Source organism: Myxocyprinus asiaticus, chromosome 9, assembly GCF_019703515.2.
Source record: "Myxocyprinus asiaticus isolate MX2 ecotype Aquarium Trade chromosome 9, UBuf_Myxa_2, whole genome shotgun sequence".
NCBI lineage: Eukaryota > Metazoa > Chordata > Actinopteri > Cypriniformes > Catostomidae > Myxocyprinus > Myxocyprinus asiaticus.
This window is the reverse complement of record NC_059352.1, coordinates 13,275,925-13,292,693: the sequence shown is the minus strand read 5'-3', so window position 1 is coordinate 13,292,693 and position 16,769 is coordinate 13,275,925. Positions and strand designations below refer to the sequence as shown.

The window sequence follows — 16,769 nt, the reverse complement described above, 5'->3', positions numbered from 1 at the left end:
TGCTAAAGAGTGCACAAGCTTTGTTTTCCAATAATGCACCCACATGGCCACTGATAAAGAGTGTCCAGCACACGTTCAAACCTTTCTGACCAGTTCATCCTTTTCATTTGTTAGTGTTAAGTTAACAGATTGCTTTGTCCCCATGCCCATTCACTGCTGCAAGATCAGCTCATGTTAACATAGAAGATGAATGAATCCATAACTCACAACAGCTAAGCATTTGGAGTAAACCAGCTGAAAATGTATGAAAGGAGGACCAGGTTATATGCCAAACTGTATCAGGACTGTAGCAATGTGCTAAGAAAATGGGCAAAATGTATAAACAATGAAAAGCAAAAAAAGAAAGAAGTGAATGCTAACATGGCGCTCCATCTAATGTGGAATTATAATGATGCTCAGTATTTTCACAAAATGCACATGCTACTTTACCCTAATTAAGGTTTAGACTTAAGTGTTTTAAGGAAAACATTGCTTTGGAATATCCAAGCCAAGAACACGTACATCAGATTTATTTACGCTGACCACCAGGTTCTACTCACTTTCATTAAATGTACCCATTGGAAATGATCAACCAGGGCTGACTTTACAACAAAACATTCAAGCACATAGCCTAAACATTAACTTAAAAGCTCTAGGTTGTAGACCAACCCAACTCCCAAACACACAATTTCTTCAGTCTGTTTGTGCCTCTTCTAGTAGTTTCAGCTATATTAATACCCTCTTTCCAATTGCACAGTGCACCAATATTGGTCAAATCCTCTAAATATGACAGTAGTATGAATACTGCAAAAGACATAACCTGTAAAATCATGTAGGATTCATGGTTTCGCATGCCTGACTTGACAGCCATATAAGAACACCTAAATACAGTGTTTACTGTCGAGAGCTATGACTATGAGATTTATTAGAGTTTTGAATGTTATGTCACTTACTGTAATAATAAAAGTTTTGTGTGTATATATATATATATATATATATATATATATATATGTATATATGCAGCCTGTGCCCTTGTAACCCCTGGCTCTGTTAGCTGATGTTGATTAATGATCTTAAAGTCTATTAGGTTAAACTGTGGAAACAGAACGTTTGATAAAAGCTCTAGGGAGGTCTAACTTTTAATAACAACTTCTAACATTAAACTTTAAATACTGACGTACTACTGTAATCGCAACTAATTAAGTACAGGGAGATATCAGTAGAAGTAGTACATTGTGTGGCTCCAAAAAGTACTTGCACAGAAAATGTCAAATCAAATGTCATATGTAAACAAATGACGCTAGACACTTTCTCCAAAAAAAAAACAAAAAAACATAACTTTTCTTAGTTGCATTTGCAATGAAGTACCTTTAACCGCCTGGGTAGGGTTGCACCAGCTGTGCATAAGTTCTCATGTAAGTTAGGACGTAAAGTTCACACTAAGGGCTCAGTAACTACTAGTTAGTTTGCAACTAAGGGTACGTTTACATGACAACGATTGTACTAAAAACTGAAACGTTTTTCCTTTGCGTTTTTGAAAAGTTTCACGTACAGACGACAACGTTGTCAAAACGATCCCCGTTCACCCGGATCCGCGAAAACGACGAAAAACGCTGTATTATGCATGCCAGGCCAGTAGTTGGCGATGTCACTTTGTAAAGAGACACTACGCGCCTGCGCACATAAGCATTCTTCCACAGAGCAGTGAATACAAACAATGAAGATGGCGATCGCTGGTCATAGTAGTGATGCAGTAAATCTACACTTTGCTGGAGAAGCATCAATAAACTCAAAATCTTGAGCAGCACAAACACAGTCCTGTAGTCCGCCATTGTAGTTTTGAATGTCTCGCGCGCATGCCTATAGACTGAACACGTAATACGCGTGCGCATGATGTCATCGTTTTCACAAATTCGCGTTTCTGTTTGTTTACACGGAGACGATAAGGGCGTCGTTTTCAAAAACTTTCACTTTGAAACCCGCTTTCAAAAGTTTGCATTTTCAGGTCCCAAAACGCTGTTGTCGTGTAAACGAACAGCCAAAATGCATAAAAAGTTTTCCGTTTTTAGTTGAAAACATTGTCGTATAAACGGCCCCTATGTCAGTGCTTAATTTGGTTACACCACCTGTTCTTAAAGCAAGACTTAACTAGTAGGTCGTAAGCTCTCCGTAAAGTAATGCGTAGTCACATATGACGTTTACCTGTATTGATCCAATCAGCAGCCTTCATATTTGTACATAGCAGTGTTAAAAAGCCGTGAATTTGAGTTCGATCTTGTTACGGTTGATGTTCAAAACTTGTTTGCTCATGTAACTGTCAGCTGTAATAAATTATATCCCCATTGAAATACGATATGTAATAAAACAAGATTTCATTAATGGTATACTTAGCCTATGTAAATAACAATATTTAATAACTTTATATAAAATGAATAAGGGACAATAAATAAATAATTACTTATACAACAGGCTGGAAAAATAGACATTTATTCATTTTAATATTTTATATATCTCGTATATGTTGAAACTTGACACCGTACACAGGAAAGTGCACCGTTAGATCATAATGTTTTCTCCCGTAAATGCCAACATCATTATATATGTCAAAAGGATTGGAGCCCGTCACGCAAAACATGAGCTCACTGATGTCATTAAATGAGTCTGCTTTTTCATTCCATCAGTTACTCCTGGTTGGAGGCTTCCGTAAATATTTCGTTTATACGTAGGGTTACGTCCTACCTAAGTTTAATGGTGCAACACTCAAATATTTAGTAGTGCATAAATTGTGACTTAGTGCCTATTTATGCCACAAATAGGCTAAGTTGTTACATACGTATGGCTGGTATGACCGGTCTCTGGTCCCAAGGTCATTTTTAGTGGATGTATGCAAGTCGGTTTCCCCTCACGTTTACACAGGTGCACAGGTGTAGTTCAACACATCAAATATGGACATTTTCCACTAAGTTTTACAAACAGAAAGTGTCCAAATACTTTAATACTTTTTGTTTTATTATTTAAAACCTAACAAACTTCTTTTTGAGAAACGGTTCACCCTGAAAAAAGTGTGCTTGTACCATTTAAATTTACATGAACTACCATTTGGTTCTGCTATTTTATTATTATCTAATGCAAACACATTTACACATTTTAAGAATAGATTGTCCAAACATTTTTGGGGGCTACTGTACGTAAAGAATCCTTTTTAAATTATGTAAAGCAAACCCAATTAAGATTTTTTTATAATACACTGAAGCCATAAAACAATAAAACATTAGTCTTACCTTGTGTAGTCTCCGTTTGCCTCCTGCAAAAAGAGACAAAAGTGCTGGAGTCAGTGAATCAATTCAGAATGAAGCTTTACACACTGTTTTGAGTCAATGCGGTAAGAAGCTTAACTACAGAGTGGGCTTACTATAGACCACACGTCTGTAAACTTTGTATTAGACATTTACCAAATAAGCATGTTTTTCTCTCTTGAGGAAAAGTTCAACTTTACACAAGCTTAGCGAGAGGATAAATGTAATTTCACAGTGAAAATTCAGACATGAAGTAGTGAACACAGTTATAACGCATTTAGCCGTGATACCGCTTTAAATCAGTTCAAATTGTGCATTAAATTACTCGCTGTGAGCCTGTCAAAACTAACACACTCAATTCAAATAAACTCACTCACCTGCACAGTGTATGCAGCCAACTTAAAAACGGTCTCACTCTCCACTTCAAGGTTCTCCTGTAATGGTTTAACAAGGACAAGGTACAAGGAAAATTAATGAATCTCGTAATCTTTTTCGTAGACAAACCGAATCGAACTATTTTACCCCACCAGTTTCCACACACAGGTCCCACTGCGGACGATACCATCTCCGTAAAACAGCGGGTCTGTTTTAGGAGTTTTTTTTTTTATGTAAACAATTTATCTATCTTACACTCACTGCATCATATGATGACAAAATATTACAATACTACATTAATTTAGCATCTTAAACAATAAAAGACACTAAAGTATTCTGAATTACCACTATTAATCGCTCGCATCCCCCCCTAGAATGACATGGTACAGTCCGCTAGCAGGTTCAGCGCTCTTGTTTCAACGTGCAATAAAGAAAGTTACACTTATGCCTCACGAAAGAAATTAAACAATTCTTTAAGAATCAGAATGATTTGTATTAACCACTATATAGCGCAGAAGTAATATCAAATAAGCCATAAAATAAGTGTGCGGCTCTTGTAGAGTTACAAGAGTAAGTGTTCAACGAGTTCACATGGGGTCGCTGTACAGCAACGAAGAAAATCCTTCAAACACTCAATCACGCCACATGCAGCCCTGTGGGAGCTCAGGTCGCACCATTTTATTTGACAAAGAAAGACAAACGACTGATAACTAATATCAGTCTAGCAACTACTGACACATATCAACTACCCCCCCCCCCCCCCCTTCCTATTAACCTGCAGAGCTTCGAAAAGCAACTCAAAAGTGTCAAATATATTTCAGAATCATTTTAATAGTGCCCATTTAGACATCCAAAACAAAAAATATCTGTCGGAGCAAATTAAATCTTGAGCTCCACACTCCTCTCTTTCCCTTTATCAGATGTGCTGGGGTTAATTTCATAGATTCAGTGGTTCAGTAATAGCCTGCCCTATACAGTTGTGAGAGGCTATAGAGGAGGCAGCCAACCCCAGCAGTATCCTGCTGTGTCAGGGTTGTCTTCTGTAAATGCCCATAATCAAAAATAACTTGATGGTAGCCACCTGCCAAGCTCTTAAAAGCCTAAAAAAAAAAAAAAAAAAAAAGGGACAAATCATCCGCTGACATTTGCTGTAGAAAACATAACAGCACAACAAGGCTCCAATAAATGATTGAGTTAACTTTTTGTGTAAAAACCTAAAATTACTTGGCAGGAGATTAGCATTTATTTATTTATTCTTTTCTGTGCCATGATTGTAACATTTGAAAACACTTACATTGAAGACAGATATCTTAGCATTCCGGAAAAACAGTTCAACAGTGGTAGCATCTTTCAAATATGCAACACTCTCGATGTAAAATCTACAGAAAACAGAAACAATCAATAAGATATCTGATGAGGCTAAATTAACTCCAGGCTTAAGCCAAACTAACAATAATACTGCACATGTCAAATCTTCCTTTCACGCCTTAAAGGCTAATGTTCTGAATATACATAGATTAATAAACTCAGCAAAAAAAAGATACGTCCCTTTTTCAGGACACTTTATTTTAAAGATAATTTTGTAAAAATACAAATAACTTTACAGATCTGTACTGTAAAGGGTTTAAACAATGATTTCCATGCTTGTTCAATGAACCATAAACAATTAATGAACATGCACCTGTGGAACGGTCGTTAAGACACAAACAGCTTACAGACGGTAGGCAATTAAGGTCACAGTTATAAAAACTTAGGACACTAAAGAGACCTTTCTACTGACTCTGAAAAACACCAAAAGAAAGATGCCCAGGGTCCCTGTTCATCTGCGTGAATGTGCCTTAGGCATGCTGCACGGAGGCATGAGGACTGCAGATGTGGCCAGGGCAATAAATTGCAATGTCCGTACTGTGAGACGCCTAAGACAACGCTACAGGGAGACAGGAAGGACGGCTGATCATCCTCGCAGTGGCAGACCATGTGTAACAACACCTGCACAGGATCGGTACATCCGAATATAACACCTGCGGGACAGGTACAGGATGGCAACAACAACAGCCCGAGTTACACCAGGAACACACAATCCCTCCATCAGTGCTCAGAATGTCTGCAATAGGCTGAGAGAGGCTGGACTGAGGGCTTGTAGGCCTGTTGTAAGGCAGGTCCTTACCAGACATCACCGGCAACAACGTCACCTATGGGCACAAACCTACCTTTGCTGGACCAGACAGGACTGGTAAAAAGTGCTCTTCACTGATGATCGTGGTTTTGTCTCACCAGGTGTGATGGTCGGACTCGCGTTTATCGTCGAAGGATTGAGCGTTACACCGAGGCCTGTACTCTGGAGTGGGATCGATTTGGAGGTGGAGGGTCTGTCATGGTCTGGGTGGAGGGTCTGTCATGGTCTGGGTGGTGTGTCACAGCATCATCGGACTGAGCTTGTTGTCACTGCAGGCAATCTCAACGCAGTGCGGAAGACATCCTCCTCCCTCATGAGGTACCCTTCCTGCAGGCTCATCCCGACATGACCCTCCAGCATGCCAATGCCACCAGCCATACTGCTCATTCTGTGTGTGATTTTTCTGCAAGGAATGTCAGTGTTCTGCCATGGCCAGCGAAGAGTTTGGATCTCAATCCCATTGAGCACGTCTGGGACCTGTTGGATCGGAGGGTGAGGGCTAGGGCCATTCCCCCCAAAAATGTCCGGGAACTTGCAAGTGCCTTGGTGGAAGAGTGGGGTAACATCTCACAGCAAGAACTGGCAAATCTGGTGCAGTCCATGAGGAGGACTGCAGTGCTTAATGCAGCTAGTGGCCACACCAGATACTGACTGTTACTTTTGATTTTGAAACCCCACCCCCCCACCCCCGTTCACAGACACATAATTCCATTTCTGTTAGTCACATGTCTGTGAAACTTGTTCAGTTTATGTCTTAGTTGTTGAATCTTTTTATGTTCATCCAAATATTTACACGTTATTTTACATGAAAATAAAAGTGAGAGGACGTTTCTTTTTTTGCTGAGTTTATTTTGCTTGGAATTTGTAAGTTTGCCACAAGCTGTGCTGGTGGTGCCCTCTATTGGACAAATCATTGGATGAACATATCAGTAAATAATGAACTGACCTGACTTGGAATTTGAGCTCAAGTGGTCCAGTCTTTTTGGAAAAGTCATGGTCCAGTACTCTTCGGTCCAGTTGTAGCCAGTTTGTCTGGCCCCTGTTGAATGAAAATAAGTCTTATTAAATACTTTGATTAAACCAACAGAAGAAATAGAAGTAAAGCATCTGCTTTCCTGTCATTGAAATACTTGTATGAAATACTTAAGTTGTAAACGTATTAATATGCTGTTAAACTTAACTTTGTCTTTTTTTTTTCTAAGGATCTTAGAATTGGCATGACTCCAAAGTAAGCAAAGTAGTCTGTAAAACAAAAGCACTTGAGAGGAATTACCTCTGAAGCCCTAACTAAGCCTTTTGTTCAAAGCACGTGAGTTGTGACACCACTGACATATAATAGTTTGGCTATGATTTGAGGTTGCCTGGCTAATGATTTTCTATTTGCAGGGATTATATACTGTACTTTTAAGAATCTACTCTGACCCTAACCCTAACCCTTTTATTATAGCTCTATATTTGAATGACTTTTTAATTATTTATTTTGTACACAACCCTACTGTTGCTTTTGTTTTTCTCATTTGTCAAGATTACTGGCATGTTAATATGGCATATTTCATATGTAATCGTTGTTTTTGCTCTAGGAAATGATCCAGGGCCTCAACGAATGTAATTATCTACAATAACATGTGGTCTAAATGATTGCCAAGATTGCTAATTGCAGTAATACTGTAATGTGGTGCTCTCATAATTTACTCAACCTCATACCATCCCAGATGTGTATGACTTTCTTTATTCTGCTGAACACAAACAAATATTTTTAGAAGAATATCTCAGCTCTGTAGGTCCATATATAATGTAAGTGATTGGTGACCAGAATTTTTTAATGTCCAAAAAGCACATAAAGGCAGCAGAAAGGTAATCCACACGACTCCAGTGGTTAAATCTATATCTTAAGAAGCAATATGATAGGTGTGGGTGAGAAACAGATCAATATTTAAGTCCTTTTTTTACTATAAGTTCTCCTCCCTGACAAAGTAGGTGGCGATATGCACGAAGAATATGAATCAACAGAAACGAAGAAGAAGATTGTGAAAGTGGAGATTTATAGTAAAAAAGGACTTAAATATTGATCTGTTTCTCCCCCACACTTATCATATCGCCTCTGAAGATATGAATTTAACTACTGGAGACGTATGGATTACTTTTATGCTGCATTTATATGCTTTTTGGACCTTCAAAATTCTGGCCACCATTCACTTGCATTGTATGGACCTACAGAGCTGAGATATTTTTCTAAAAATCTTTGTTTGTGTTCAGTAGAAGAAAGTCGTACACATCTGGGATGACATGAGGGTGAGTAAATGATGAGAGAATTTTTATTTTCGGAATGATTACAGCATGATATTGTGTGGCAAGATTTCAACAGGAAATACTGTACATCATATCATTAATACATCTTTCTATAGACTGACATTAAATCACAACTTACCTCTCATCCGTAAAGGAGATTCCAAAGTATTCTTTCTCTTTCAGGTTGAAATGTGACGAAACCAGATCCAGGAGATCTCGGGACAACAGTTTTGGCTGTATTAGAGAAAACAGCTATTATTACTAATAATAATCTATATATCGTTCTATTAGTCTGTCTGTCCATCTATGACTGTAGGAGTTAGTGTGGTGGTAGTGATAGCTTTACCTGGACCAGCAGTTCCAGCTGCCTGTCATCTAGAAGAAGCACCTGACAAAGACGGCCCTCCGTCATCTAGCAAAGTCAAAAAGATATCCTTATAGTCTGAACATGTTCAATAAATACATTACTGAAGCACATAAATGTGGCAATGAGTAAAACATAATAGTAGCATGTTGTTGAGGCTTCCTTTAATGGGGGTGGTGGCTTGTATACAAGAGGTTTATTGGCTCATTGATTAATTCTATTCAGTTGGCCTTGATTGTAATCCAGTTGCTCATTGATTGTTGTCATAATAATGCTTGGTCTTGACTGTCTATGCATTGTAGATAGTCCTTTGGGACTGAATATTTACTTCATTTTTTATTAACTAACTTAAAACTGATCTCGGATCTTAGGCTCAAAGCCTTGTGTTTATTTGAATTTACAACTTTGACTAGGTGTGCAGAATCCCTTTCGGTTTTTGATTTGTTCATTCTGACGCACCTGATTACTTAACTATTATTATTTTTTCTATTTAGTCAATATTTTTTAAACATTATATTTAACATATCCCTTGAGTCGACCTCTAGATATAAATTAGGACACCACTTGTACCCTGCGTTCCAAACAGCATAAATGATGCCTTCGGAGGGCACTTTGAAGAGAGAACAATCAAGATAGTCATCTGTGAGATTGTTTCAAACTGAATTTCCAATATAAAGTTTTGAATGACAGTAATTATTGAGCCCCACACTTTTCAGCCCTCCAAAGGACTTACAGTGGACGATTATGTCTTTGAAGGGAACAGGGCATAAGGATGATCACTTCTAAATGGAACGCACTCATAACCTACTGCTGTACAGGACTTATAGACTCTAATCTAATGATGTGAGGAGATTGTGTCCTATGATACTGAGTAAATAAATTGGATTGTTTTCCCATTGGGAAGATTGATCTCTATGTAGAGTCAGCTAGATTTAGATGTGAACTTGGCAGCATGTTCAAGGTGACTATAAGAGTCATATAGAAAATCTAAATTATGAAAAAGTTATTATCATTTACAACCTGTATTCTGTATATTCCTATATTTGTCAATTAAATGAATGTAATAATTATCTATAGACTTCTACAGGGAGAGGCACAATTTTGATTTAGTATGGAATTGCAGGGAAAAGGCACTTTAGCACAAGAGAGACTTACACAACCACATTCGGGCCGAAAAAATGTGAACTGATGTAAACCTAAACTTGTAAGAACACATTGTTCTCTTCACCGTGAGACGTCCACTACAACGCTTATATTTATTTTTTGGGGTTTACATCATGTTTTCTTGCACAATGGCTGCGCAGCTGCATAACTGAGAGCTCTTTATGTAAAAGACTGAGCGCTTTGTAGAATTAAATATAATTTGAATGACTAGTGGCCATGTGAAACAGCTAACTGCAAATTGTTTTATTGCTGAAAGTTAAAGATAAGCTTGATCGTTGATCATATTACTACAATTATGTATAATCAATCTGCCCTCATCTTATCATCTTTAATATTGCTTTTAATAGATGGCAACATTAATACGCACATTTAGCTTTACTTTATCATTAATTAAAAAGGACATGAATCAACAAAGAGTGCATGCATGAATTCTGCTTAATTAACTGGAACCAAACTATCTTCCCTCACCAGATCCACCCTTGTACATGTACTGATAACAGTTGATTAATTAACCAGAATTAGCAATTCTCATGTGAATTTACTGGTTTAAAGTGACTTTTTTAATCTCATATGTTTCTACACACTCTCACTGCAAAATCGTAAGGATTCATACGACTTTTCTAAATTTGGCTAATTCGTATGAATTCGTCCGTCTTTCACTACAGCCAGTGACGTCGCTGGACATCGTTTCCATCTAATACGCGACAATTACTTGCTTCTGTCACACACAACAGCTTCCTATCATGTTTACACACTCTACTGATCGGTTAGGTTTAGATAAGGGGTTTGGGTTAGGGCATAATATTAATAAGCATGTCCTTAACACCTCGTGCGGAAACTCATGCTAACTTACACATTAGACATCCGGGCATTTGCACGTGATGAAACTGTACAAATTTATTTGAACGAACTTGTACGAAATCATACGAAATAGCTAACTCGTAAAATATGTATGAATTTTCATGAGACTGGATTGTATGTTTATGATTAAATACTTGCAGTATTTAATAGAATTCGTACATTGATTGATATTTCTCAAATAAAAAGTGTTTTAAATGTAATTATGACTTATTCATGAACATAAAAAAAAAAATTACGAGGGAGATAAACAGTGGGGTAGTCCCTATAAAAAAGAAGGGCCTACATTTAAGACGTCTTAATAGGGAATTATAGGAGTTGTTAATAACACAGGCTCCATTGTCTAAACTTTGGATTAGTCACTAGTACCCTTTTATGGACAACAACCCTGTCCGATGGATGATTCAAGCCATGCTTTATAAAAGTTGTTTTGTTTTGAGAGATGACATAAAAATGTACATATTCAATATACACAATACTTCTTTTTTGGTTCTTGCAAATTCAGATTTTGTCACTAACAGAGAAGAATTTCTACTTTATTTACAGTTCGTGCTTTAATATTCAGTTTTATTAATATAAATGTCAAGCTTAGGATCAAACCTTGATTTTCTTTTTTTTTTTTTTAGATCAATACCATAAGATGGAGTAAGGCCATTTACCATAAGAAAATCTGCTCTACCAGCATAGCAGGGAGCTTCAGTGGCTTTGGGCTGAACTTCATATTGCCAAAAACAATGTTCTTGAATGCGCTTTAACCCAGACTCAGCATCAGCATTATTTAAGCTTAATGTGGCAACACTTCCCTGCCCCCCTTAAGATTTTCTGTGCCCCCCAACAAAAAGCCCTCCATGCACCCCAATACAAGCCTCCACTTATAGAATTTCTGCTTGCCTGTTACAGATTTACTCATGCAGAGCTCTCTCTTGTTTTGTGTGCTGAAAGACCATAAGGTCATCACTGTGCCAGGCACCGAATAGCCGTTATGTCAGTCTAGCTAAACTTCCAGCCAACTCATGTTATGGAACAATGCAGATAATATACAGTAGTTTGTTAAAAATATAGAATGTGTGATCTCTAATGAATATTTAACATTGTGGCTTTACATTTTCATATTTTAAGAACTAATGAATTAAGCCTATGTGTATAACATGTTATTTGTGTGTGTGTGTGTGTGTGTGTGTGTGTGTGTGTGTGTGTACGCGCGGTTTTGGGTGGTTTACGAGGAAATTTTTTAGGTTACAAACTGGTAATTACAAGGATATTATGCTATAAATGTGGTTTATGAGGACATTTCTAGTATCCCCGTAATTCAAATCACTTAAAAAAAAAAACATACTAAACTATGTTTTTTTGAAAATGTAAAAATGCAGAAAGTTTTTTGTGAGGGTTAAGTTTAGGGGTAGGGGATAGAATCTATAGTCGTACAGTGTAAAAATCATTATGTCTATGGAGAGTCCTCATAAGGATAGCTGCACCAACATGCGTGTGTGTGTGTGGCAAATGTGACTGACCATGCAAAAAGAGAGGGTCGTGTAACATGTAATGTTCTTAACATTTGTGTCATTCACCGTGAGTTATAATCTGAGTTCAAACAAAGCCCCATACTCCCTCCTAAACACACACACATGCACGCGCACACACACACACACACGCACGCACGCAGGTTCCCAATTGTGTGGACAGGGCCATTAGCACTAGCTCCAATTAACAAATACCACTTAAACAGGGAATGGCACCAAACAGATAGCCCCGAGCTAGTTTGACTTGAAGAAAAACATCTTCTGTGACCTGAAACCCTCTTAATCCCTGCCATGCTTAAAACTGTGTGATTCACTACAAAAATGATGCCTCCTTTGGGTGAGTCACCAGAAAGAAAAAAAAAAAAGGATGAAATGACTCAGATCTGCCAGCTCCAAAGCTGCTATAAACTACTGCAAAGCACTTGAGGCAAACAATAACATCTGGAGAGAAGATCTGTCTGGATATATAAATATCCCTCTAATGTGGAGCCAGAAAGACTCTCAATGGTAACACATTGCAATAAGGTTGTATTTGTTAACATTAGTCAAAGCATTAGGTATCATTAACTAACAATAAGCAATATACCATATTTTTACAGCATTTATTAATCTTGGTTAAAGTAAATTTATGAAAATTCAATTATTCATTGTTAGTTCATGATGAATTAACTAAAGTTAACATATACAATTCATTATTTTAAAAATGTATTAGTATATGTTGCAATTAACATTAATCAAGATTAATAAGTGCTGAAAAGTATTGTTCATTGTTTGTTCATGTTAACTAATGTCGTTAACTTTTGTTAACAAATACAACCTTATTGTAAAGTTTTGCCAGTTATTTTTTTAATGGAATGTCTGTCTGTCTGTCTGTATGTTTTCTATCTATCTATCTATCTATCTATCTATCTATCTTACTGGGGGAAAAAAAGTTTAATTTTGTTAAATCAGAAATTCTACATTATATATTAGATGTCAAGAATGAGACCAGGCTAAGGTTCCTAGAATAACATTTAAAAGACACAATGACAACAGACAGACCACAGCAATGAAAACAATAAGATCAGAAACAACATCCTCAATCAACAGCTATGCTTGCATACATAAAAGTATGAACTGAATAGAGCAGATGGTATTGTGAACCGAGTCCAAAATAATAATTTCTATATTACTATTCAGACTGAACAGACCAACAAAAACCTCAATGTCAAAACACTTATCTCCAGTGGCACTCCAAACTTTATAATGGATATAAACTAAAGCACTTTACATATCGACTGTGTTCACACGCACAAGAATATTCTGATTTTAATCAGAATTTGGCCAAATTCAAATTATGTACACAGAATTGTGTGTGTTGTTGTTAAGGACACGAATAAGAACTAATGAGTTGATATAAATTATTTTCCAAAATGAATAAAATGCAGTATGATAAATGGTAATAATGAGTTTCTCTTGTATTTCCAGAAGAGAATAGCAGGAAAAAAAGAAAAAAAAAAAAACACACATACTGATTAAATGTATACTGGAATATTCCAATAGCTGTGGAGCATGAAAAAAGTATTTTACAGAATAAAGGCTTACCCAGAATATGGACCTTATAGTAATCGGACAATAAGTACAATAATGTAAACATGGTCATTGTCACCCTTGTCTCATACCTGATAGACATCTCCCTGATGGCACCATGTATGTAGGAACCTCCTACAGGGTACCAGCCCATTACTGTAGCATCTCCTCAGCACCTGTTCAGCCACAGTCCACACTAACTGACTTCCAGAGGCCAGCAGATCCTCTAAACCACAAAATAAGCCCAGTGTCATGCCTGCTTGTTGGGCACACTAGGAAACTGCGCTGCCTCTGAGGCTGATGTAACCAAACTGGAGCCTGAAAGAGCCAGGGTCAGAATGCCACTGGCTGAGTTATAGGCTCTGTATGTAGACTTCTGTCCAAGACTTTCCCCCTTGGAAGAGTGCACAGAGAGAGGGCAGGTCACAAAACAATCCTCAGTCAGAGACAAGCCTACTGTGGCCACGTAACACACACATAGACACACATACTCATACCCATTGATGCACACAGAGTATTAACACACTCATAAACAAAAGAACGCAAACACAAATCAGTGCACACTCTAAAGACACACTCATATTTACGCAAATTGTGCACAATGACCGTCCAACCCTTTCCACTCCCTTCTCATAAACAAATGCTGTGGTTTCTCTGTGCTTTTTACAAGCGTTTACAACATTTTGCAGAAAAACTTATATAAGGCCAGTTGAGAGGGATCATTTCTGTTTTAGTCTTACCTGTATAGCAATCAACGTATCAGCTGATGGTCAGTTAATGGACAGGACCAGTGTTGGTTGTAATCACATTACAAAGTAATTAGTTACTATAATCTAATTACTTTTAGGCACAAAAGTAGTGTAACTTGTTACATTTCCAATTCTTGTAATCAGATTAGTTATTGACTTTCAATGAAATTACTTTTAAGTACATTACTTGCAAACAAATATTTCTGAAAAAATATTATTTATGTGTAATACAGTTAAAATGTGAATTCATATATTCATATGTACGTCTGTTTGTGTTTCTGTGAAAGCTGAAGGGTGTGTGACAATTAACAAGGAGAACATTAACATTATTTAGAATTTTTTTATCTGTGTTTTAGAGAATAACTTAAAAATAATTAGTAGTTAATGTGATTACTTTTTCAAAGAAGAAATCATTAAAGTAATCTGATTATAATTTTATAGAAGTTGTTAGTAATTTGTAGTTGATTACTTTTTTAATTAACTTACCCAACACTGGACAGGACTGACCTTTTTCTGCATATCAATACCTTAAAAAAAGCTGAAGTGTGTAATTAAGCAGCACTAAACATAAATCGAAAAAATAAGGATTGCCTTTCTGAAAAAGCAATGGGGAAATCAAGTTATCAATGGCTTACTTATATTTATTTCTGGTTATTAAGCTGGGATAGCAGAAAGTACCTTAACATTGAAAAAATTTACACACTTCAGCTTTAAAGATGATGTATTTTCCTGCTTTCTGGGATGGTGAGGGTTACTATTAGCTATGTGTGTCAAAGTGAGTCTGTTAAGGGCGTACTTTCCGTCAGACACCACACATCTCCACCCGGCATATTCCATAAAGGAAAAACATATAAAAATACCCACTTTTATTCGAACCATCTGCAATATAGGAGACTAAAATGTTATGACAAATGCCCAAACTCCTAAATTATGGAGGAACTTCAAAAGGTCTACAGTATGGAAAAAGGGAATAAAAAGGTATGTCTTTTCATCATCTCAGTGACATCCCTTCCAAATCCACCTTCCGTTTAAACATCATCTGTTTTTGCACAGCATCACTTCCTGTTCTAAATTTATGACATTTTAAAATAATACTGTTTACAATTCAAAATGATGCATTTTATGTCCCCTCCTGCCTTCTGTGTTTGAGGTTGGATTTTGCATAATACATATTGGCTTCAAGGTCAGACTTAAGGACTATGTTGGCAGGGATTTGGATGAGTCAATGTAGAACATGCACACAAAGCTGTCATATCTGGCAATAGGGAAATTTTTATGTCTCTGATTGTTTGGGAAATGATTTCCATCTCCTAAAACATATTGAATGCATTAGAAATAAAGGGATATTACCCAGATAGGCTGTTAATACAGCTGTTCAGGTTGTAGTCCAAAAAAACGGAAGGCTAATTCGCCATGGGTTCACTCAGGATTTTCCTATGGGTTTTTATAATGGGCTTTTTTAACTTATGAGTAAAATAAGGTCTGTGGTAAACATTACTTGAATTTTGAAGCCTTACTGAATTTCATATATATATATATATAGGCTTCAAAATTCACATTTGAGGTATGAAGTATAATTTATGTTGTAAAACAAGATGTCCATGTATCATCACGTAATGTTCACCACAGACCTTATTTTACTGATAATGTGAAAACCCGATTATAAAAATACATAGGAAAATCCAGAGGGAACCCATGGCGAATTAGCCTTCTGGGATCGCCTAAAAATTGACGTAATGGCTGAACAGCTCTATAGTATGACAATAACAAGAAATAAATCCTTGAATCTGACAAAACTGCCTTAAAGGGCTTATTCCAAGAGGTTAAATTTGTGAACAGTATCTCAACATGGTGTAAACAAAGACCATTTGGAATACTGTGGAGAATTAAGCAACACAATGAGAAAACAAATCAATTAAGAAGTACTGCCCCCATTCAGTGCTAATAAGAAAATGGGCCAGTAAATATAAACTGCAAGCATCTGTTTATGGTGGACTGAAACAATCACATATTTGTGACAACACAAGAAGTCATGTGATACGTCTTAAATGTAATACAAAAATGTATGGAATAAAAACAATTTATATAAAAGACACCCTAACTACTACACAGAGGCCCTAAAAACTTTAATGAATATTCTGGGTTCAATACAAGTTAAGCTCAACCGGCAGCATTTGTGGCATAATGTTGATTATGTAATGTTGAAAGTGAATTGGACCAATTTTTGGAGGGGTTAAAGGCAGAAATGTGAAGCTTATAATTTTATTAAAAAAAAAAACACATTCATTCTTCTGTTAAAACTCATGTATTATTTGAGATGTAAAGTTGTTTAAATCGTCATTTTTACAGTAATTTTAGGGTTTATTGACATTACATCATCATGGCAATGAAGTTGTAAAGTTGGCTATACCTTTACACAGAAAAGGTTAG

The 16,769-nt window shown here is 36.7% G+C and overlaps 1 protein-coding gene across 2 annotated transcripts in view; it reads right to left on the bottom strand.

Moving 5' to 3' along the window:
* LOC127445876 (FERM domain-containing protein 4B-like) overlaps nucleotides 1-13,883 on the bottom strand; it is a 51,434-nt gene extending 37,551 nt beyond the window's left edge. Inside the window, exons 1-7 of one of the 2 annotated variants that reach the window (XM_051706323.1) lie at nucleotides 13,683-13,883; nucleotides 8,462-8,527; nucleotides 8,255-8,349; nucleotides 6,773-6,865; nucleotides 4,945-5,029; nucleotides 3,653-3,709; nucleotides 3,261-3,283 (exon numbers count right to left, since the gene is read on the bottom strand). In XM_051706323.1, coding sequence (XP_051562283.1) covers nucleotides 3,261-3,283; nucleotides 3,653-3,709; nucleotides 4,945-5,029; nucleotides 6,773-6,865; nucleotides 8,255-8,349; nucleotides 8,462-8,527; nucleotides 13,683-13,844 — 581 coding nt within the window. In that variant the 5' untranslated portion in view covers nucleotides 13,845-13,883. The remainder of the gene's footprint in view (nucleotides 1-3,260; nucleotides 3,284-3,652; nucleotides 3,710-4,944; nucleotides 5,030-6,772; nucleotides 6,866-8,254; nucleotides 8,350-8,461; nucleotides 8,528-13,682) is intronic. The other variant, XM_051706324.1, reaches the window with a different exon arrangement.
* Between the last annotated feature and the right edge of the window lie 2,886 nt (nucleotides 13,884-16,769).